The sequence below is a fragment of the Gracilinanus agilis genome, chromosome 1 (assembly GCF_016433145.1).
Source record: "Gracilinanus agilis isolate LMUSP501 chromosome 1, AgileGrace, whole genome shotgun sequence".
NCBI lineage: Eukaryota > Metazoa > Chordata > Mammalia > Didelphimorphia > Didelphidae > Gracilinanus > Gracilinanus agilis.
Genome location: NC_058130.1, coordinates 28,741,380 through 28,765,463, shown reverse-complemented (window position 1 = coordinate 28,765,463; position 24,084 = coordinate 28,741,380). Strand labels below are relative to the sequence as shown.

The following is a 24,084-nucleotide window of genomic DNA, read 5'->3' as shown; positions in this document are numbered from 1 at the left end:
ACTTTCCCAAAATATCCTCTGCCATTTCATAATGATCCAAATATGGCTACTCTGAAATCGGCTTTTAAATATTAAGTAATTCTTTATGCTAAATAAATACATTGAAAAATATTTATAGGTATATCATTATTTATATATTTAAATAACATATATTACATATACAGCATATATTTATTTTTATTGTATGTGAATATATCAAAAACATAAATAAATAAGTATAACATAAATAACATATTTATTTTTAATATATGTGACTGTATTAAAAATAAATATAAATAAATAAGTTTAAAATAAACAACTTATTTATTTTTACTATATGTGAATACATTAAAAATAAATATAAAAATATAAAATAAATAAACAACTTAAATTGTATTCTTTTTAAAGTTAACATTTCCCTAATATTTTACAAACATCATTATCATTTCCCCTACCACACCCAGAATCCAGCTTTGATTTTTGATTTTTGTTTTAATTTTTAACCCTCACTCAATGCTTAGTAACAACTGTAGGCAACTGGGATTAAGTGATTTGCTCAGTTAGGAAGTATCTGAGGTCAGATTTGTATCCAGATCCTTCCAGTCTTCTAGGAGACTTTGAAGGGAGGAAAAGGAACAGGAATTTTTAAAGTGCCTATTCTGTGCATGGTGCTAAGTTGACTTATAAATATTATCTCATTTGATCCTTTGAAGGGAAAAACAAACAAACATGGAAGCAAGTAGTTACCATAGTAGGTGGTATAAGTATGTGAGAGATGTAAGTGTGCAGTAAAGGATCACGGGAAGGAAAAAGTCTCTTTTGGATGAATTGGTTCCATTTAAACATCAATGCAAGGAACGTCTTTAGTACTGTTTTCTGTAGGAGTTTGGGTTGGAGCTAGACCTGCAAAGATAGGTGGGTTTCCAAAGGGGGAACTTTTCAAACTGGATAGCCCAAGGCATGTTTAATAGAGATGATACCAACTTACATGATTAGAAGAGGCTAAAGTGTTCTTTTTCTTCAATTAATTATGAAGTGTCAACTCTGTTTAGCTCAGATCACTGTCTTTAATGGAGTTCAAATTATTCCTTTATCACGGGAGTCAATAAAAACCTCTTTCAGTCAACTTATTAAATTCACACATCATTGACAATAAGAAAGGCTATCATAACGAATTGAGCAGACATATTTAGGAAAATAGGTTGCACCTGAATAAGTCAATTGATCAATCTTCCTTTATGAAAGCTCTGCTCTGTGCTAAGCCTTGGGGATTCAAAAATAAAAATGAAACGATCCCTACCCTCAAGGAATTTATGTTCTATAGGGGGAGACAACAGTAGAGGCAATTTAAAGAGCCCTAGACTTTGACCCAGAAGACTAGGCTATGATCCTTGTGGTTCTCAGACTCATTGATTTGGGTCAAGGATTTGTTCCTCAGTTTCTCCACCTGTAAAATGGGAATAAAATGTGTCCTAAATATCCCAGGAGAATATTTTAGAATAAAGTAAAATGATAGTTTGTATATTATCAGATAATATATTTGACATTATGGAATATAATGGATATTCTCTAATATAAAGACTATAGATGCATATAGAATATATTTTATATGATAGAGTAATAATATGAAAACATGACATAGAAAGATATCCAGTAACAAGTAATAATAATAAGGATGATGACAATAATAACTACATTTGCATAGCTTATTAAGTTTTACTTCTATTATCTTATTAGAATAACTGGGTAAGAGAGGGACACCTAAGTATTAGGATTTCCAATTTTAGAGATGAGGAAACTGGCTTAGAGGCACTGACTTGCCTGGGGTCTAGTAGGTATCGGTAGCAAGATTTCAGCTGAGTTCTTGTCCTGGCTTGGTGACCATTGATTATGTCACTTGACCCTCAGGCCCCTCAGGCTGTAAGTTACAGATGAGTTGTCAGGAGGCAGCCCTCATGTAGATCTGAACCTTCCCCCTTAGGAAAAAAAATAGAATACTTCAATTATAATTATGAACCCTTAGGAAAAAAGGACCGTAAATCCAAATTGTTATTATTGATGATTTCGTTGGCTTCCTGACTTCTTGTAATAATCACCGGCCAGAAAAGAAAGAGTCATGGATTCTCGCTTCACCTTTGCTACTAACTTGCTTTGTGACCTTTGAAAAATCACTTCCTTTCTTGGGGTCTCCATTTGCTCCTCTCTAAGATAAGGGGCTTGGATTAGATGGCCTCTGAGCTTCCTTCCAGCCCTGAGATTACATCATTCTGAAATATTCTACTTTATTTGCTAGCTTCAGAGAAAAACAAAATCCTTTTTTTTTTCCAAAAAAGGTACTTTTGACTAATCAATCAGCTTCACTAGTTAACTAGTTAAGTGTTAGTTGAGTGCACATCATTATCTATAGATAAGACTATAGTCATTGAATGCCCCACAGGGTGCTTTAAAAACAGTTCCTGACCTTATATGTATTATCTATTCTGTGCAAATGAGAATTGATACCATATCTTTGGCATCTGGGGGAAAATACTGGGCTCTTTGTCTATATGACATCAGGATAATTTGTTGATTTTGGCTCTTCAGGATGGGTGGGTGGGTGGGTGGATGGAGAGGAGACAGTGGAGGATAGAGTGGAAAAATCTGAGAAACTGACTCCATGACATTTTGTCAACAATTAAATCCAGCTACTCGGGCTTCGATTTTTGTCCTGTATTGTGTCAACACTTTGCCCATGATAAGGAATCTGGCAGGATCCTGTGCCAGATTGTATCTTAACCATTAAGGAGAACTCAAAATCCGGTGACCTTTTAGTCAGACTATAAAGTGAAGGCAATGACTGGCAGGTCCAAAGGACAGCGCCAGATCTTAGCTTGACTTCACAAGATATAAAATGAGAGCTGAAAGTCAGCTTAAGAGGCCAAGTCCAACCCTCTCATTTTATAGCTGAGGACCTCAAAGCCCAGAGAAGGTAAGAGACTTGCCCACAGGCTCACAGCAAGTGATTGTTTGAGGAGCAATTTGAACCGAGATTGGTCCATCCTATACCATATTCCCCCTATTAAATAGCACAATAAGGTTTCCCTAACAATTTTTACATACCTAAGTTGGCAGATTCAGGACTAATGAAATGAGCAAGACTTAGTTAACCCAAAGCTTCTTACTGTTTGTTGCTAGTCTTCTCCCAAATTCCCCTTTACTGTTTGCTAAATATATTTTTAGCTCTTACTTTAAAAAAAAAAAGGAAAAAAAAGAATACCTCCTAAGTGTAACCAGGACAAATCAGTTTTTCCATCTCTCCCAGAAATCACCGGGGCCTCTTTAGCTAACAAAACAGCACTTTGGAGCTGTGAATTCTGGGATTGGGCTTCTCTCCCAACTTTCACTTCTTTGTAGGAGACAGGTCCAAACACTTCAGTCTGACTCACTTGTTTCTGGATTCTCTCTTAATTAGTACACAAGAGAGGATTCCCCCCAAGACTCTGCGTTTAGCATACCTCCCATGCACTAACCAGGTCCCATGATTAGGGACAGACCACACGTCCACAACCTCCTGTGTCAGCTGCCCCACTGGCCTCTTTCCCCTCCTCCTGACCACCCTATTTTCAGGAATGTCACCACCTTTCTGTGAGTCCCTGAGGCTTCACAGGATTCCTCCCACTCCTCCCTTCTCTCACTAGAGAATCCTGCCAATTCTACCATTACAGTGTTTCTTGCTTATCATCGATCATAGATTTAGTGTTTAGAGGTGATTGATAACATCCTGTTTCATTTTACAGATAAAGATAAGTGACTTGCCCAAGATAACCTGACTAGTACAAGAGACTGAGGAGGAAATTTGGACCCAGGTCCAAATCTAGTGCCTTAAAGTCTCCACTCTACCATTCCTGTTCCCCCAAGAGATCTCACAGCTTTCCCCCTTCCAATCCATCCTATCCACTGATTCTAGAGCAAGTCCCCCAAAGCATTGTTGCTCTGATCAAGTCAGCCTCTTGCATTAAAACAAAACAAAAAAACTCTTCCTTTCAGGGTCGTCAAGATTTTTTTTTTTTTAACCCTTACTTTCTGTCCTGGTAACGTAACAACTCTTAAGACAGAAAGGCAAGGGCTAGGCAAATGGGGTTAAGTGACTTGCCAGGATCAAGCTAGGGGGTGTCTGAGGTCAGATTTGAACCCAGTTCCTCCTATCTTCAGGCCTGATGCTCTGTAATGCCCTCTAGCTGCTCTTAAGTCTAGATTTCTTAGCATGGTATTAGAAACCCACAACAGCCTCCTAGTCCTACCTTGCCTTCAAATACTCTTCATGACCCTTACATTCCAATCAAAGGAGATTCTGCATATGATTTCCTCTACTTCCAAGCTTTTGTTTAAGGTTTTCTTGCCATCTTCTCTACCTATTGAAATTCTTCACACTTAAACAGCTCAAATGTTCTCTCCTCCATGAAGCCTTCCCTGACTTACACTGACAAGAAGCTTCTTTTTTGCTTCTACCTTGCCTTTTGTTACAGTGAGTTATAACTTATCTCTTCTCTATCTTAAATTCACTGGCTCCAGCAATGGGCAGCTGGTTCATCTTCTCTTCCCCCATGGTGCCTAATTTGTACACAGTAGGCACTCAGTATATGTTGGGTAAGTCAATGAAAAAGTCAGAGCCTCTGTGGTCACCATTCGATGGACAACTGTCTCAAGAGAAATTGGTCAGTGGATCATGAGGTGATTGTAAGCTTTTCTTTAGCTTGGGAAACACTACCACCTCTTTTTCTCCCTCCCTCACCCCCATTTCCCTTGATTAATGAAGTCTCTAGATCTCATTCTTCTCTCAGAACTAAACGATTTGCAAGATCAGTGACTGGTTTTCATTTTGCCTTCTAAGTCCCAGCCCCTATTATAATGCCTTAAACCTAGTAGGGTCTTCATATATGCTTATTGGGCTAGTTTAGATCCCTTGTGTCTGACACTTAGTAGGCATTTCATAAATGCTTATTGGATTGTTCCCCAACATAGCACAGCATCTTGCACTTAGTAGGACTCTCTTAGGTTGGCTTCGTAGGTACTTAATAAAGTTTGGGTTGGTTCCTTGTTGGATTGACTTGGATTTCACTTTGTCCTAGATATAATAATAGCTTCATTTGGTTTGACTCTCTAACACCTAATTCAGTGCCTGGTATAGAGTAGGAGCTTGATAAAGTCTTGGTGGTTTGGCTCGTTTTCCCCAGCATATAGTAGACACTTGATAAAAGCGTGTCAGATTGGGTTGGACCCTTCGCTGGGCTACGTAGTGGTAGATGTAGAGGTTTGCTTACCACGAGGGTCATATATCTTCATGCTTGGAGGTATTTCGTCAGCCTCCTGAATAAGGGGGCAAATGACTAAACCTTGGACGGTGTCACTTGATGCAAAAGCTATTTCTGTCTTGGATTCGATCCACCGAGAGACAGAATAACGCTTACAGCAAACACTTGACTGACCTTAAGATACCAAATCCTAAATTATCTAAACTGGCCCCCCTCCTGCAGAGCTCAATAGGAGTTCTGAACAGAGTTTGGAAGTTCCGGCAGCTGAAAGGTTCAGGACCACTACCAATCAGAACATTTCTGCTTTACCAGTACTTGGTTGGTACAACATGGTGCCGTGATGGGTATTCCATGATTATAGGCATAGAAAATGAGTTGCAAAATAAATTGTCTTATGTTGGCCCACTTTAATGTGTGATGGAGAGTCAGCATAATATGGGTCATAAAGAACCAGGCTTGGCATCAAGAAGTTCTGTGTTCTAGTCCTGCCTTTGAGACAGACAGATGGGATATCCCAGCCACTTAAATATTCGGTGCCCCAGGAAGCTCTAGACTTAAATGTGCAGCCCAGTTACTGATCTACCTGAGGTGGGAGTTCCCCACAATAAAGATGGCAAACCCTGACTCCCAAAAAGTCCAAGTCAGGTTCTTCCAAGTCTGCCAAGTCAGGTTCTCAAAGGGGATACTTTATTGTATTGGTGAGGTTCTTTTTTTTTTTTTGTTCAGGTGGACACACATTTTTGTGAAAGCAATAATTTTGGTGTCAGCTGAGGTGTTTGGAAGGTCATTAACTTTCTTCTCCTTATTTTACTCTGCAGATTTAACATGCCTCATGATGACAACAATAAGTGTAAAGAAGAAGGAGTTAAAAGTCCACAGCATGTCATGGCACCAACGTTGAATGTCTACACCAACCCCTGGATGTGGTCCAAGTGTAGCCGGAAGTACATTACTGAGTTCTTGGAGTAAGAGACACCTTGAAATTTTTGGACAGTCTTCTAGCGTAGGACTCACATAAAATGGTTGGGTGGTGAAAGATCAGAAGTAGAGCCATGCTTAGAATTTGAATTATTATTTTCTTTCCTCCCTTGGGGAGAGGGGAAGAACATGCTAGAGAACTTCAAGGATCTCTCTCTCTTTCTATAGAAGTTTGACTGTTATGCACCCATATTACAGCAAACACTTGACTGTCCTGAAGATTATCTAAACTTGCCACCTCCTGCAGAACTCACTAGGATACCATATTGGGTCTTAAAGGAGGTTAAAGACAAGCCCAAAAGGCATTGGTTGACTCCTGATTCTCCTTGCAGTTCTCCCTTGGTGATGTCTCGGTGGAGACTGGTTTGAGGCTGAAGAGAGAAATGTTTTTAGTTCCCCAAAGGTAGCGACTGTCTGCGTTGGCCTCGGGTCCTGATCTGAATCAGGGGGAAAAGTTGTCGGGAGGGTGTCTCGATGCAGATGGCGTGGGCTGCCGAAAACCATTTCAGAGCCACTTTTTTCTTTTCAAGTTTCCTGCAAGGCTGCCTCGAGATCTAATTACATTGCACAATCGCCTTCTACTCTAGATTTATGGCCGTTATCTATCTCCCCAAGGCCCAGAGGTTAAGTGATTTTCCTAAGGTCACACAATGCACATCCCCGTGACATAGCAAAGGACAGAGAAACCTGATTCATCAAAATTCACTACCGTGAATTTTGGGTGCAAATGCTTAAATGCTTTTGATCAAAACAAAACAGTTTTGGTTTTTATACAGTTTGTGACTTACAAGTATGATAAATGAGTCTCTAGAAAATGTTCACATTTCAATTTACAAATTTAATATGTATGATGTATGAGGTAATATCTACTTTATTATATGCATATCTAAATAATATAATAAAATAAAATATTTTATAAGCATATTAATAAAACATCGTATGTATATATGTCCCTATTCATTCTGTGTGTGTATACAGGCATGCATATATACATATGCCAGCTGAGCCAAATGGAATAGCTCTCTGTCATTGTTCATTTTATTCGTTCAGCAAACATTAAGTACCCAATATTTTTGCCAATTGCTGGGGGAAAAAAATCACCTTTTCTGCTTCCAAAGACTTCCTTTTGTTTTGGAGAAAACATCATATACAAGGATAAGAAAACATAAAGTAAAGGGCAACTAGGTGGCTCAGTGGATCGAGAGCCAGGCCCAGAGACGGGAGGTCCTGGGTTCAAATCTGGCCTCAGACACTTCCCAGCTGTGTGACCCTGGGCAAGTCACTTAACCCCATTGCCTAGCCCTTACTATTCTTCTGCTCTGGAACCAATACACAGAATTAATTCCAAGAGAGAAGTTAAGGGTTTAAAAAAAAAAAAAGGAAAGAAAACATGAAGTAATTTTGGTGGAAAGGAGCAAGAAACTGAGTCTAGTGTAGGTATTTGTGTGTGTGTGTGTGTGTGTGTCCTTGGAGGAAGTGATATCTGAACAGAAACTTGAAGGAAGTTGGGGATTCTAGGAATCCAAAGTGAGGAGGGGAACCATTCCAGACAGGAGGGTGAAGTTGGGAGCTGGAACACTGTCGTGTCTTCCAATTTGTTCCCGATTCCCAAATCAATAAGCGGCGTCTGTAGTTCTGTGACACAGTTCAGACAAACTCGTGGCTCTTTGCAGAAGATCTCGAACCTGCAGTTCTCGAGCTTATATCTCTGTGTTTCTTGCAGCACTGGTTATGGAGAGTGTTTGCTCAATGAGCCCGAGTCCAGGACCTACCCTCTGCCTCCGCAACTGCCCGGCCTCCTGTACAACGTGAACAAGCAATGCGAATTGATTTTTGGACCCGGATCCCAGGTGTGCCCGTACATGGTAGGTATTCTCTTGGCAACTTGGTACCGAACAGAAGTCCCTTTTTATTTGTCTTGTTAACATTAGAGTTAACACCACCAACAGCCACAGCGTTAACAATGCGGTCTTCATATATGTGATTTCTTTTTTTTTTTAAACTTTTTTTATTTTTTATTTTTTAAACCCTTAACTTCTGTGTATTGGCTCCTAGGTGGAAGAGTGGTAAGGGTGGGCAATGGGGGTCAAGTGACTTGCCCAGGGTCACACAGCTGGGAAGGGTCTGAGGCCGGATTTGAACCTAGGACCTCCCATCTCTAGGCCTGACTCTCACTCCACTGAGCTACCCAGCTGCCCCCTATGTGATTTCTTCAAGAAAAATTTGGAACCGAGTTACTTGGCAGGGTTGATTGAGTGCCAGCTTTGCGGTTCATACTGCCGGTTCTCGTGTATTTGTGCGAGGGCCTGAGAGGCCTCAAAGATCTGCTCTCTCTACCCTCTTGTAGCTTAAAATCTAGTAGAGGAGCTAATCCGTAGACAAACAAAACAATTGGGCAAAACTAAAGTATATGCAAATAAGGACAGAATTAGATGGTACAGACAGGTTCAAATACATGACCTCTCACAGAATAATAGATTTAGATTTTTTTTAAAAAACCATAAAGGTCATCAAGTCCAACTCCCTCATTTTGCAGATAAGTCAACTAAGACTGGGAGATATTAGGTGACTTGGCCAGGATAACAGCTGGAAATGAGAAATTAAGGCTAAGTATGAAACATTGAAAGATATATTTAGACCCGAAAAAATAAAAGGAATGTTGCAATATGGAAATCAGAAAAATCATTGTAACACTGAAGATTTCCATGAAGAAACTTGGATTTTTAAAAATGTCCCGTTATGTTGGTTTTACCCACTGCTTATTAGCTCCTTAGAGGAGCTTTGAATGGAAAGAAGGATGCTCTCTTTTCTTATTTTTTTTTAAACCCTCACCTTCTGTCTAGGAGTCAATACTGTGTATTGGCTCCTAGGTGGAAGAGTGGTCAGGGTAGGCAATGGGGGTCAAGTGACTTGCCCAGGGTCACACAGCTGGGAAGTGTCTGAGGCCAAATCTGAACTCAGGATCTCCCATCTCTAGGCCTGGTTCTCAATCCACTGAGCTACCCAGCTGCCCCCTCTCTTTTCTTATTTTATCACGAAAGGTGGGTGCTAGTTGAAAGTAGGGTAAATTTTAAGGCTTTACATTTTGGGGAATTTTGAATCAAAATCTGAACACAGGCCTTCTTAACTTCAAACTCTTCACCCAGTTGTGGATCAGATGTATTCCAGTTCTTCAAGAATGAAGGTTGGACTTGAAGATCTTTTCTACCTCTAAAACCATGATCGTATGATACTAGAAAACCTTTGCTGTGATAAAGATTAAATCTGTAAAATGAGCCAGCAGCGTAGAGGGGCCCTGTCCTCCCCCTATAATGGGCCAGGGCTTATACAGAGGGGGAGAGTCAAATTCCACATGAAGAAGTTTCAGGATTCTGCTCAGTAATGAGGATATGCTTCTGCATTGGTTTAGAGCAGGGAAGGGCAAACTACGGCCCCCTGAAATGTTCTATCCGGCTGCGGCATTATTCCTAATCTGACAAATGCTATCAATAGGATAAATACGATAAAACTTGGAAAGAGCTGCCTTAGAAACAGACTGACAGAGGAGCACTTCCTTTCCTTTGGCCCCCTCTTTAAAAAGTTTGCCCATCACTGGTTTAGAGTAATAATCAGCTCCCTTTCAGGAAGCTACTGCTTCTGATTTCCTCCATCTTCCTTACCAAAACGTGAAAGGTGGTGGCAGAGAGCCCTTGTTCTCCCCTGCCCACTGAAAATGCATACAAAGCAGCCGTGGAATCTGAGAGTTACGAAAATAGCCAAAAAAGAAAACCCTTCTTAAACGTTTTCAATACATGATCATCCATTCTTGGCTAGAAGATTTCTGGTCCCCACCTACACCTTCCTTGAGGAGTTCATTCCATTTCGGGATGGCTCTAATTTATTAGAGAATTTTTCCTGGCACAAAACCTAAATCTACCCTTTTGTAAGCTCTACCCATTGTTCCTGGTCCCATTTCCTGGGGCCAGAGAGAACAAGCCTAATCCCTTTACATGGATTATAGTCCTTCGGCCCCTGGAAAACAGCAATAGGGCAGTCCCCTCTCCCCTACTGCTGAGGTTTCTCTTTAACAGAAATATTCTCAGCTCCTTCAACTAGTTCTCAAAAAAGGCATGAACCCATGGCCGGACCCTATCCCGGCGACCCTCCTACATATTCTCTAGTCTATCAATACCCTTGATAAAATGTGGTGTCTAGAGTGAACCCAGACCTCATCTGAACAGGGCAGTGTATAATGAGGCCATTCCCTCCTTGTTCCCAGAAGCTTTTGAGGGACATCTCGAATGGCCCCGGAGCTTACGAGCCTGTATGATCCAAGGACAGCTCTAGACTGTCAAGATCTTTGGGGTTCCTGATTCTTTTATCCAGTTAGCTCCTGGAAAGCAGGGACCGTAATTTTTGTTTGATTGTTTTTTTTTTTTTTTTGCCTTTTCTTTGCATTCCTAGCACTTAGCAAAGTGCCTTGCACATAGTAGGTGCTTAATAAAAACATGTTGACTGACAACGTGTAAGCCATCCCTTCCAGCTCGGTGTCATCTGCAGATTTAATGAGCCACTTATCTCTGATGCAAATGCACCCTGAGGAGCTGGAATGCTGAGTTCTGAAGCTTCGTGCCCCACAGTTCGGCTGGCATATGTAGTGTGTGAAGGGGGAAATTGTGTAAATTAAAGTCTCTAAAGGTCAACTGGAGTCAGACCGTGAGGGGCTGTAAATGCCAAACCGAGGGTTTTATCTTTTCCCCTTGAAGCAATAGAGCCAAAGATGATGGCAACTGCTAAGACGGATCCAAATCATTGATTAAAAAAAAAAGTATAGAAGAGGGGAGGGAGGGTAGAAGTAGCTAATGGGAGACTGATCTCATCAGTATTCAAGATCCATTCTCTGCCATTGACCCTTTTTAGAAACCTGACTTAAAGGGACTTGCCCTATAACAAGAGATTCTCAGCCTTTTTTGTGTTTCCTGATCCTCTCTAGAACTTTGGTGAGGCCTAGGGCCCCCCTCTCAGAATCATTTAAAAATAAACAAATAAACCTTATTTTCTGTCTTTAGTAACAACTCTAAGACAGAAGGGCAAGGGCTAGGTAATGGGGGTAAGTGACTTGTCCGGGGTGGCACATCTAGGAATGTCTGAGGCCAAATTTGAACACAGGTCCCACTGAGCTATGTAGCTGCCCCCAGGCAGACAGATTGTGAATCCAGTTCCTTTTGATTCCACATCCAGACTTAACCGCTTGAGTGATTTTGTTCTCATTTTCCTCATTTATAAGATGACAACTCAGACTAGATGGCCTCTAGGGTCCCGTCCAGTGTAGAAATCCATCATTCTATAACTTTCTCCTCTAAATGATGCAGAGGAAAGACTACTACACTGCTCATGCCCTTTCCTTTCTTCCCATTTTCCCCAGTCTCCTTTCTTGGCCCCAGCCCCTCAAAACCTGGCAGGTGGTAGGGAGAGTCAAGCATGTTGTGAGAAGGAACCATTCCCACCAGTAGAAAAAGAACTGACTAGAATTCAAAGGGCTCTAGGTTTTTTGGATCCTAGCCACTTCCATGACCTTGGAAAAGTCCCCTATCCTTCTTTGGCCTTACTTTCCTTATCTTTATTTTTATTTTTTTTTAAACTCTTACCGTCCATCTTGGAATCAATACTGTGAAGGCAGAAGAATGGTAAGGGCTAGGCAATGAAGGTTAAGTGACTTGCCCAGGGTCACACAGCTAGGAAGTGTCTGAGGCCAGATTTGAACCCAGGACCTCCCATCCCTAGGCCTGGCTCTCCATCCACTGAGCCACCCAGCTGCCCCCTTCTTTATCTTTAAAATAACAGGCTTAGACTAGGTGGCCCTGAGGTCCCTCTTGCTTTGAGATCTTGGACCCCTTTGTACTCTCCCGAGTGTGACTTCTACCCTCGGTTCTCTTTGCTAACATTCATCCTTTGGTTCCTTTCTAATTTTGTGGCAACAAAGTTTTCATTCCATCCCATTCAATTCAACAAGCATTTATTAAGTACCAGATGTAGGCGAGACACTGTACTAATTCGGGGTTACAAAAAGAAACCAGTCCTGGCCCTCATGGAGTTTCTGATCTACCAGAGGACAGAGGATGGGTACAAATCATGTGTCTGTACAATACAAGTACAAAATGAATACAAAGTTGTTTTTATTGTTGTTGTTGGGTGAGGGGAAAGAATTAGTAACCGAGGAAAGGAGGAGGGAGAGGAAGAAGAAGCCGAGGCAGCATCTGAGCTGAGCCCGGGGCAGGGCCAGGGATGGGGATGTGAAGAAGTCTTTACTCTGTTTCTTCAAGTCATTTGAAGTCGGCCTCCTTCTTCTCACACTTTAAGCAGATGCAATGCAGAAGACTCTGGTGCATTAATATAGATGGTGCCCACAAAGGATGCAGGACCCAGCACACGCCCTGGGCTGATGGGACCGAGTGTGAACCTGGAAAGGTAGGAGAAAGCCAGGGGCTTTTGTTTTCTTTTATAATTTAAAGGGCTGGTATTATTTAAGGCAAAAAAGAAGTGGGGGCAACATCCTGGTGGAAAATGGATATTTGGGGGCACTTTAGATACATGAAAGCTGACCTTACTAACATAAATGCAGAACTGGCTTTTTTTTGTTTGTTTGTTTGTTTTGTTTTTTTTTAAACCCTTGTACTTCGGTGTATTGTCTCATAGGTAGAAGATTGGTTAAGGGTGGGCAATGGGGGTCAAGTGACTTGCCCAGGGTCACACAGCTGGGAAGTGGCTGAGGCCGGGTTTGAACCTAGGACCTTCTGTCTCTAGGCCTGACTCTCACTCCACTGAGCTACCCAGCTGCCCCCTTTTTTTTTTTTTTTTTTTTTTTTTAAGGAAAGATGCCTGGGGACAACTAGTTAGCACAGTAAATAAAGCACCAGACCTGGAGTCTGGAGGACCTGGGTTCAAATCTGGCCTCAGACACTTTCTAGCTCACTTAACACCCATCTCGCTCTTCTGCCTTGGAGCCAAAAAAAAAGTATTGACTCTAAGACAGAAAGTAAGGATTTTAAAAGAAAAATCTGGCCTCCGGCACTTCCTAGCAGTGTGACCCTAGGCGGGTCACTTAACCCCATTTGCCTAGCCCTTGCCCTTCTGTCTTAAAGTTGTTACTAAGCTAGAAAGTAAGGGTTTAAAAAAAATGAAGATGTTTTAGGAGGTACGTTTTAACTAGTCACACATCCAAATTCTTCTACTATCGACCAGAGTTGGAAAGGAGGAAAATTTTGTATAGATCAGCAATTCTTAACGTGTGGTCCAGAGAGTCCTTTTGGGCATCCATGAAGTTGAAATTCATTTCATAATAAAAACAAAAACATTTTAATTTTTTAATAAGTAAATATAAATAGATGTCACTCACATAAACAAAAGCTCTTTGGTGGGGGGGATTCTCAATAATTTTCAAAGAGTTGTAAAGGTGGCCTGAGATTTAAAAAAAAGTTAGAGATCCACTGGTTCTCCTTAAATTTAAGTGAATTGCCTCACCAAATTCAAGCAAACTCATGAGCATTTATTATGCACCTACTGTGTGTCAGGCATCATGCTACATAGTTGGGATAACAAGACAAAAATGAGCCTGTCCCTCCCCTGGAGGAGCTTACATTCTACTGGAGGTCAGTGGCCAGTAGGCATATTGCATCTAAATAAGAAAACAATAGAAAATAGTTGGGGGAGAGGAGCATCCAGGAGGGCAGGAGTTACTCATCTAGTCATAAATATTTAAGAAGTCATGATCATGTGAATGTAGATAAATAGAATTGCTATGTCATGTGTTCTGCATCCATTCTTGGATCCTCTCCCTTTGCTCTGTCACTTGTTATATTCAGTTTCTTTTGCCTTTCTTTCCCCTTCTTAGAGTCCTGTTTTCTCTTTGCCGTATTAGTTACAGTTAGAAAAGGGCCGGGTTTGACATCAGAACCTGGGTGTTTGAATCCAGACCCTGCTAATTCTTATGACCTGTGTGACGTGGGGCACAAGGTCCTTCCCCTCTGTTGCCTTCAGTTTCTTCCTGGGACAAACGAAGGGGTTGGGCTAGATAGCCTCTCAGGTCCCTGCCATGTCTGTGTCCATGATCCTGGCTAGTTGGCACCTCTTTCTTTGAAAGGGAGGCCATAGGGATGGCCAACTGAGCTGACTCCAAAAAAGTTCTAATTCTGACACTAACTCCACCTGCCACTCACTAGCTTTAGGACTCTACTTCAGGTATTACAACTTCCTGTGGCCTTTCCTTTGCTGTCACATGAAGATAATGGTGCCTGCTGCTCCGACTGTTCCCCAAGTTTATAAGTATCAATGGTGGAAGATCCTTTGAAAAGCATATTGTGCCATGTAGTTGAGGTAGGAAATCCTTCCCTTCAGGTGGTCTGTCTCACTCCAATTTCTGGCTTCTAACCTGTGGAATCTGAATATTGCCTTAGAGGTAGTAGGGAGCCAACATTGCTTAAAACTGATGAGGCACCACCTTGTTCAACAACAATTATTACACAAATGTGGCTGTACAGACTTTTTTTTTTGTCCCATCAAAGACATGCAATGAAATATATCTCCAGAGTCATATCCTTCTTATCAAATGAGTCCTTATTTATAAAGATTTGACCTAGTTCCTGGGACACAGTAGGTGCTATAAAAATGCTTCTTCCCCCTCTTCTTCTTCTTCTTCTTCCCCTTCTGTCTGCTTTGTATTCCTTACCCAGAATGTAATGGCTTGAAGAATGAGAATGAGGAGATACAAGGCATCTGGTTTTCTTTAAAGAGTTAAAGATGCTTCTAATCATTCAATATGCCATTCCACAAGCATTTGAACATTCAGCGATAAGGCAGCTCCCCATATCTGTGCTGTGCTGAGTGCTTGGACTACAAAGACAAACATGGAATAGCCCCAGCCTCCGAGAAGCTCACATTCTCCTGGGGAAAGTGTGTGTGTGTGTGTGTGTGTGTGTGTGTCTGTCTGTCTGTCTGTCTGTCTGTGTGTGTGTTCCACATACAATGTATGTATAATGTTATACACCCATAGGTATACATCACCTTATTGACACATCGTACACACATATATATTCACACTCAGATTATAGCTACAGTGTGTGTATATAGATACACGTACACACACAGATACATAGTATATGTAATATATTCACACATACATAGTATATATAAAACTATATACACAATTTGTTATATATATACACAGTGTATCTACACACAGATATACACATGTATACATACGTACACTGTCTATATGTGTATATACACAGATAATGGCACAGTATAAATACGTTTGTATACATATACAAGTACATACACATACAAGCACTATACACATACACACATATCTCTGTCTGTAAATTAGAATCTACAGCCATATACAAGGTGATTGGCTGAGGGTGCACTAGATGGTGGGAGAATCCTAAAGGTTCTCCTGTAGGAGGTATGTCGTTCCACCATCAGAAATGGGTATTTCTACTTAACCCATCAAACCGCAAGCATTTATGAAGTGTTTGCTGTGTTCCAGGGGCTGCTAGCTGCTGAGAATAGAAAGACAAAAACAAAAAGCCCATCTCTCCTTTCAAGGAGCTTGGCTTTCTTCATTCATGTGATTTTGATCATCATCTCCCCCATGGGCACACACTCCTAAGGGTTTCTATTGCTAGTGTATACTATAGTCCAGGGGTCGGCAACGTATGGCTCTTGAGCCATATCTGGCTCTTTCGAGGGCCAGATATGGCTCTTTCTGCAGGAGCCATAAAGTCCATTTTTTTTTCAGGCGCTGTTACAGGAGTGGCACTGTGAGCACTGTACGGCTCTCACGAAATTACATTTTAAAAAATGTGGCTTTTATGGCTCTCACAGCCAAAAAGGTTGCCAACCCCTGCTATAGTAGGTCAGTAGTGGCCTTAAAAGAGTTTAATTACTTCATTAAGAATCTTTAGCAGCATCTCCTTGAGCAATAAGGATGATCAGGGTGAATTCCAAGGAGGAAAGGAATTCTATTTAGTATTTAGTATGATTTACCCTTACTGAGCTTGAAAGGAAGCCTCAGTGTCTCCAGCACTATGGTGCCAGACCCGAGAGGAGCTGCTTCCCTCACGAACCCAGCGCTTGCCACGTGTGGATTTTTGAAGTCTTTGTGTATTAGGGAGTGGCCAGTGAAGCCACAGTCATATCTTTTACAAGGCTATCTTTGTGAGGGAATCCTCTGTGATAAAGCTCCCAGGCTCTGTGATTTATCCCCAACCTCATTTCCTTGGGAATTACAGCCTCCCTTAAAGTTGAGAAATATCCATAGTTTGGGAGAGAAAGTGTAGATCGGGAAGGCTGGGGCAAGACACAGTGCAGAAACTCCAGAGATAAGAACATCACTTCAATCAGAGACCCCCCAAAGAGGAGCAGTAGCTGCAGACTCTTCCCTTTAAGTTGGCAATCCAGAAAGTGAGGAGATTAAGTGATTGCAAAGCAAGGTCCAAAGCCCCGTGAGGCGGAGGGAAATCGGGGTACCTTTTTGATGTTCTGAAAACATCCAGCTCTTCATGGCCTTGTTAAAGCTAAGTGTTATGTATGTGTTTATTCCTCTGACTTGCATTTATGGAATTTACAGATGTCAGTGATGGTGGGTATGTTGGCAAACACATTTCTCTGTGCGTGCGTGTGTGTGTGTGTGTGTGTGTGTGTGTGTGTGTGTGTGTTTATTTTTATTTTTATCGTATTGGCACTAAAAACATAAGCCATTTTTCTTTGTGCCAGCAAATTCTGATTTCCTTTGCCTTGGGGTTAATTTTGTTTCTCCTCTTTCTGCCATGCACCCTCAGCAGTAATCTATCCCAGTCTGCTGACATGGTGTTATTTTAATGAATGACTCACAGAATGTCTCTCTTTATTTTCTCCATTCTCTTGTTAAGTCCATTAACATTTTTTATTTTAACCCTGTTGGTCACTGGAGGTTTGTACCTCCTTTGTTTTAATTCTGCTCAGGGGAAAAATTGACCTCCCCGTCTCCCTTGTCTAGCTTTAAAAAAAAAAATGAACTATTTATGGGAAATCTCATTTAAATAGCTTTGGACAGTTTTAGGAAGGGCAAACGGCCTTTTTGGCTCCACCTTCTCCCAATAACCTTAATACTTCAGAATGACGTAATGGCTAACTCACTAGGCAATTATCGTTTGTCTAATATGCCTAGTAAAAGTTGGTTTCATTGGCATGTTTTGGCTGAACATCCTCCATTTCCTGTGGAAACCTCGCCTTTGTAACCTCAGGCATCTGCCTAGCTCTTCTGAGTCTCTTCAGACTTGCACTTGATGGTCCCATAAACCTTGAGAAAAAAAAGAATTTAAGTTTGAGAATAAGATGGTCATGGGAGGAAGCAGAAGCGGGAGGGAAATGCAGAGTCTCGTGCCATCCAGCATCTTATTATCAGGTTCAGTCTTCAGTAGTAGTAGTAGTTTATGCATCGCTTCAAACACTCAGAAGCAACGTTTGGATGCCCACCATATAACCAGTTCCTTTGACTTTCCTTCAGGTTCTAGCTTTTCATCTCAGATGAAATGATAATTCTCTTGATTTTCCGTGGTTTCTCTTAGTAATATATTTGACACAATGGATAGAAGGCAGGCATTGCAGTCTGGAGGACTTAAGTTTGAATCTTATGAGTAAGAATCACATACCAACTAACTGTGTGGCCCTGGGCAAGTCACCTAACCTCTCTCTGCCTCAGTTTCTTCATCTATGAAATGGGTATAATAATAGCACCTATCTCATAGGGTGGCTGTGAGGATCAAATGAATTAACATGTGTAAAGTACTTTGTGAACCTTAAAGAATTACTTCAATGCTAATTATGTCACTAATTGCCATTACTGCTAAAGAAATGTTCATATCATAATATAAAGTCATATAGAAAGTAGTAATATAAAATAATACTGTAATAGAAATATATATATAACATGGTAATATTAAAGTAGTAATCTAAAATATTAAAAAAATGTTCAGGGCAGCTGAGTAGCTCAGTGGATTGAGAGTCAGGCTTAGAGACAGGAGATCCTGGGTTCAAATCTGGCCTCAGACACTTCCCAGCTGTGTGACCCTGGGCAAGTCACTTGACCCCCATTGCCCACCCTTACCACTCTTCTGCCTTGGAACCAATACACAGAAGTTAAGGATTTAAAAAAAAATGTTCAGATGGTCATATAAAGCATAGACATGCACCGGCTACAATTATGAATGTTTCTGCCAAAACCCAACTTTGGGAGAAATATTGTTACAAATGGCAGCTAGTTCCATAACGTGGTCATAAACAACAGATTAGAGGCAGCCAGGTGGCACAGTGGCTAGAGAGCCAGACCTGCATTGAAATCTGGTCTTGGATATTTCCTAACTGTGTGACCCTGGGCAAGTCACATAAGTCCATTTGCCTCGCCTTGTCCTTCTGTCTCCGAGTAGTTCCTGAGACAGAGTGTGAGAGTTTCAGAAACAAAGACACAACACCCAGTGACTGGATGACATCAGCACGCTGTCGTGATGTTATTACGAGGGCATCGAATGTGGATGCGATTCACTGACAACAGCGTTTTTAAGCCATCTCGGCGTTGATGTGGCCGTTAACTCTTGATGATGATGATCATAAAGAAAGCCAACATTTAGATGGCACTTTAAGATTCATAAAAAACTTGACCTCTTCTCTCTCGTGTGATCCTCGCCACAGCCTTCCTCCCTCTCCCCAAAAAGCCAAAGGACAGACTCGAGGATTTCCCCTGCCTTCTGCTTTCCTACTTGTCCATTTTATTCTCTCGCTGTGTCCTTATTCCCCTCCACTTTCCACGTTCCTCTCAGCCCCCGACCCTCCATCCCTGGGGCCGCCCGCCCGCCACCAGCTCCACTTCATGGATCTGAGCCCCAGCGGGGGAGACCCTCCCGCTGCTGGGGCTGCCACTTTCCTTTTGTAAACTTCCTCCCGTGACCTCCACGGTCTGTCAGGGCCTTCACTCCTTAACAATGGGAGAGAGTTGAAATCAGCTCCTTTACCCCCCTTCTCCTGCTGTGGAGTTTTAAAAACATCAGGGCTCTCCTTCCTGTTCCAGCCCTTCAAAGGGAGAACGCCCTCCCCGCCCCCCACTGGAAGCCACTCACAAAGAAGCAGTAAAATTTGGGCTTTTCCCAAAGTGAAATGTTCCCTTGAAAGACATCTCATGTGGGATGACTTCTGCGGAGGAAGCTTACGTAGGGGACTTGGAGACCTGCTTTTTTACCGGGTAGGAAGGGCAGGCGTAGTTGATTATGGCCTTAAGAAAGATTCGAGAATAAAATGCAAGCAGAGCTTTCCTTCCCTCTTTTTCATATTGACCCCAGACACTGGCCAATGAAAAGAGTATCTCTAAACCCGGCCAATAAATAAGTAACCTATTTAGCCTCGGTAGACAGCAGAGCCTCCAGGACTGAATGGATGAGTCCATTCAGTCAAACCAACCATTGATTTTAAGATCGCCCACTGGGAGAGAACCATCCAAGAGCCATTCCCCCCCCCCCTTTTATTTTTTTTTAAACCCTTAACTTCTGTGTATTGGCTCCTTGGTGGAAGAGTGGTAAGGGTGGGCAATGGGGGTCAAGTGACTTGCCCAGGGTCACACAGCTGGGAAGTGTCTGAGGCCGGATTTGAGAGCCATCCCCTTCTGCCGAACTAGTTGTGTGTCTGTCCATTGCATCTCATCTAGCCTGATAACCGTTTATAAAAGTGTACTGCGGAAAAGGCATCTTTTGGTATTCTGCCAGTAGAATGTAAGATCCTTGTGGGTAGAGACCCATTCCGTTTTGATCTTGTTTTATGCTCAGCATTTCTCTTTTGTTGGGTTATTTATTTATTTGTTTGTTTATTTTTTTAAGCCCTTCACTTCTGTGTATTGGCTCCTAGGTGGAAGAGTGGTAAAGGTGGGCAATGGGGGTCAAGTGACTTGCCCAGGGTCACACAGCTGGGCAGTGTCTGAGGCCGGATTTGACCAGCATTTCTCTTTTGGACTGGGTTTAAATTCCACCAAAAGAGGTCATTCCCATTGAGGGAATTCCTAAATCCAAATCTGTTCTTGCTCTGTGATCGATAGTTACCTGGGACCCTGATAGGTTACACGATTTACCCAGGGTCCCGTGGCCAGCGTGGGTCAGAGTGGGAACTCAAAGCCAAGTCTGCCCTTCGATGAGGCTAGTTTTCTATCCTTTATCCGCACAGTCTTTCTGCTAGGCACACAGGAGATGCTCGATACATCTCTGTTAAATCTGAGATTCCCATCCATTTCTACTTTCTCTATCTGCCTAATATGTAGTATGGAAATAGTTATTTGTATGTTGTCTTCCCCATTATAATGTGAGCTTCTTGAAAACGAGAGACCATGCTTTTGCCTTTCTATTCTGGGTGGTTAGCACAAGGTTCCGTAGGTAGTTAGAGCTTAATAAATCTCGTTAACTGATTAAGATGCTTATGTGCTACTGGGGGGCGGGGAGAGGGGCTATAATATGTAAATTGATCATGTAGCAAACAGTCTAAGCTCAGCAAGTACATGATGAAAAATCCAGCCATTTATCCCCCAGCCAAGTTAGAAGAATGTTAGACCATCACGATGAGTTGGGAGGAGGGGGATTAAAAAAAAAAAAAAAGTAAGAAACGTTTGCTCAAAATTGCCTCCAGTGTGGAAAAAGCCACTGAGCTCTCCTTTGTCAACCACAGCACTGCAAGTATGGATTTTGTGTTCTCAAAGAACTGGAGGGGCCACGGACAGATGGATCATGGGGGAATTGGAGTCACTTTGGGACCTGCTCGAGGACCTGCGGTGGTGGCATCAAAACAGCCACGCGAGAGTGCAACAGACCTGAGTAAATACTGCCACCTTTCCTTATCTCTAAAGTGGATGGTAAAAACAATCTGGTACTAACTGAGTCAGCTGCATAATAGCAGACAACTTGCTATTCCTACTGTTAGGTCTTTGCAAAGGGTTTTGTATGCATGTTCTCTTGGGATCTTCACACCAGTCCTGTGAGGTGGACACTTTGGATGTAATTATTATCCCCATTTTCCAGATGAGAAAACTGAGGCTCAGAGAAAGTCAAGTGATTTGTCCAGAGTAGCAAAGCCAGTAAGTGATGGAAGTGGGATTCAAACCCAAGTCTTCCTGACTTCCTCTTAATGGCAGTGTCATTGAATCATAGACTCTCAGAGCTATGAGTTGCCTTAGAGATCTTCTATAAGGAATGGGTTCAATTCTTGTTTCAGATGCTTACTATCTGTGTGGCTTTGGACAAGTCACAAAACTTCCCTAGACTTCCCATTTCCTCATCTGTAAAATGAAGTTGTTGGACTCGAAGGTTTCCAAGTTCCTCCTAGTAGTCTACCCTCTTCATTTTATTTGTGACAAAAACAGTAGGCATTTAATACATTTTTAGTACTAATTGTAATCTAATTGGGAGGTGGCATGTCCCCATACCAACTAAAGGGTCCAGATAGTTTTTAAAAATATTTTAAATTGTTTCAGTCTTCTATGGGTATTTACAGAATAATTATAGTTATGATCATGAATATTAACATTTTGTTTTAAGGTTTACAAAATACCATATATATATATTTCTCTAATAGTTATTATGACAGTAAAAATTCTTTTTTTAAAACCCTTCCTTCTGCTTTAGAATCAGTATTTGTGTATTACTTCCAAGGTAGAAGAGAGGTAAGGGCTAGGCAATGGGGATTAAGTGACTGGCCCAGGTTCACACAGCTAGGAAGCATCTAAAACCACATTTGAACTCAGGACCTCCCATTTCTAGAGCTGGCTCTCAATCCACTGAGCCACCCAGCTGTTCCTTATATTTTGTTTTATGTTTTTCCAAATGCTATACATATGTGTTTACAGGTGTAATTCTATATTATATAATGTGTAATTCTATATTATATATATTTATATATAATATATCATATGTGTAATTATATATTATATAGCACATAGTAGTAAATGGACACATGTATAAGCACATACACATATTATATGGAATTATACATTATATACAGCACAGATATAATATATGCACACACATATATCTATACACAAATGATATTTACATGTGCGTAATCTTATGTGATCTTTTTTCATCAGATGCTAATTTCTTGCCACCTTAGAAGCAAAATCTACTGCTGGATATATGACACATGCTTAATTAGTACTTGGCCACTTAACACCTTTTGGTCAAAGCTTTAGAGCTAGAATGCAATCCTCTCATTTTATGGATGAAGAAGCCAAGGCCCACAGAGGATAGAAGACTGATTGAGGAAAGAAACTGGCTTTTAGGGAATATGGGTGTTAAAATACACCCTAACTCTTGGATTTCCAGAAATTCACTTCCTTCCTCAATTAGAGAAGTGAATTTAAGGGAGGAAATTATTTAGGGGAGAAAGATCTGATCAGAGAGAGAGAGAGAGAGAAAGTGCAGAAAGTGGTCTTGAAAGGAATTTATTCAAGAGCCAGATCCTCCCCATGATAAGGGATTGGCCTCCTCTTACCTTGGAGATTGCCATCTCCTTCTCAGCCTCAGAGCCTCCAGAATCTGATGCTTATAGCCCCTTTGAAAAACAAATGTGTACATGTTTTAATTCATTTGTTCAGAGAGACTAGTCATCCTTATGATTTTTAAAACAGAGTCAGAGTCACAGGATTGTTCCATCTAGTGGAGTCAGAGCACAGTGCTTTGAATCCTGGCTCCCCTGCTTACTAGATCTTGGGAAAAATCTCTTCCCCTCTGTGGGCCCCCATTTCCTCATCCGTAAAATTAAGGGTTTAGACCATATAATCCCCAGAGTCTCCCTTCCAACTCTAAATCCTATGATCATCTTCTATGAAATAATAGACAGTCTAACCATATACATAGAAGCACACTATAGACAATTAGCAAGCAGCATGTGTTGACATAAGCTGGGAGATTGTATGCTTTCTAATTTGAGGAATGGAGGAAGTGCCTCCGGTTCGCATTAACGGATTTGGGGAATATGTGTTTGAGATTGGGGGACTGACTCTAGAGCTCGAATTCTGATCAAGAAAGAAATTTCATGACAAAATACCTTACTATTACCTTTCTCTTCTGATTCCTCCATTTTACTCATATATTAGGACAGATTCTGTTAGAAAAGAGAGAAATGTGTTGCTCTGAACATGAGAAAATTTTCTCATTAAAGAAGGTTGTTCCTATTTAACAATTATAGTCACTGGGGGCAGCTATGTAGCACAGCTGGTAGAGCACCAGGCCTAGAGTCGGGAGGACCTGGGTTTAAATCTGGCCTCAGACAAAGTCACTTAATCCCCATTGTCTAACCCTTGCTGCTTTTCTGCCTTAGAATAGATACTAAGAAGGTAAAAGTTTTTTAAAAAATGAATGTAGTCATTGTAAATGCTTATAAAATTGATCAAAGAATACTGAATGCATTAGCCATTTATCTCCCACTTCATCCACCCATCTACCTATTCTTTGATTCATCCATCTCTTTCTTTGTCCATCCATCCTTTAACCTACTTATTTATCCATATATCTTTTTCTTTTCTCCATTTATGCATCCTTATATCTACTCATTCATCCATATCTCTTCCTTTAACTCTTTCTTTCTCCATTATCTTAAATTCATTATCTCTCTCTCTCTCTCTCTATCCTATCTGTCTGTCTGTCTATCTATCTAAAGTCATCCTGACTTGGGTCTATTTTATTTTGAAATCAAGTTAATCGATTTCTGGTGACCATACCTTAAATATCTAGTTTTTAACTCTTATACTATCTATCCTGTCTTTCTATCTTTTTCCTTCCTTCCTTCCTTCCTT

General features: G+C 41.2%; 1 protein-coding gene across 1 annotated transcript in view; it reads left to right on the top strand.

The window, feature by feature from the left end:
* Window positions 1–24,084, top strand: part of ADAMTS9 (ADAM metallopeptidase with thrombospondin type 1 motif 9) — a 223,766-nt gene that overhangs the window by 56,280 nt on the left and 143,402 nt on the right. Inside the window, exons 10-13 of the mRNA XM_044675724.1 lie at window positions 6,089–6,235; window positions 7,972–8,113; window positions 12,591–12,695; window positions 20,964–21,109. Of these exons, the coding sequence (XP_044531659.1) occupies window positions 6,089–6,235; window positions 7,972–8,113; window positions 12,591–12,695; window positions 20,964–21,109 (540 nt within the window). The remainder of the gene's footprint in view (window positions 1–6,088; window positions 6,236–7,971; window positions 8,114–12,590; window positions 12,696–20,963; window positions 21,110–24,084) is intronic.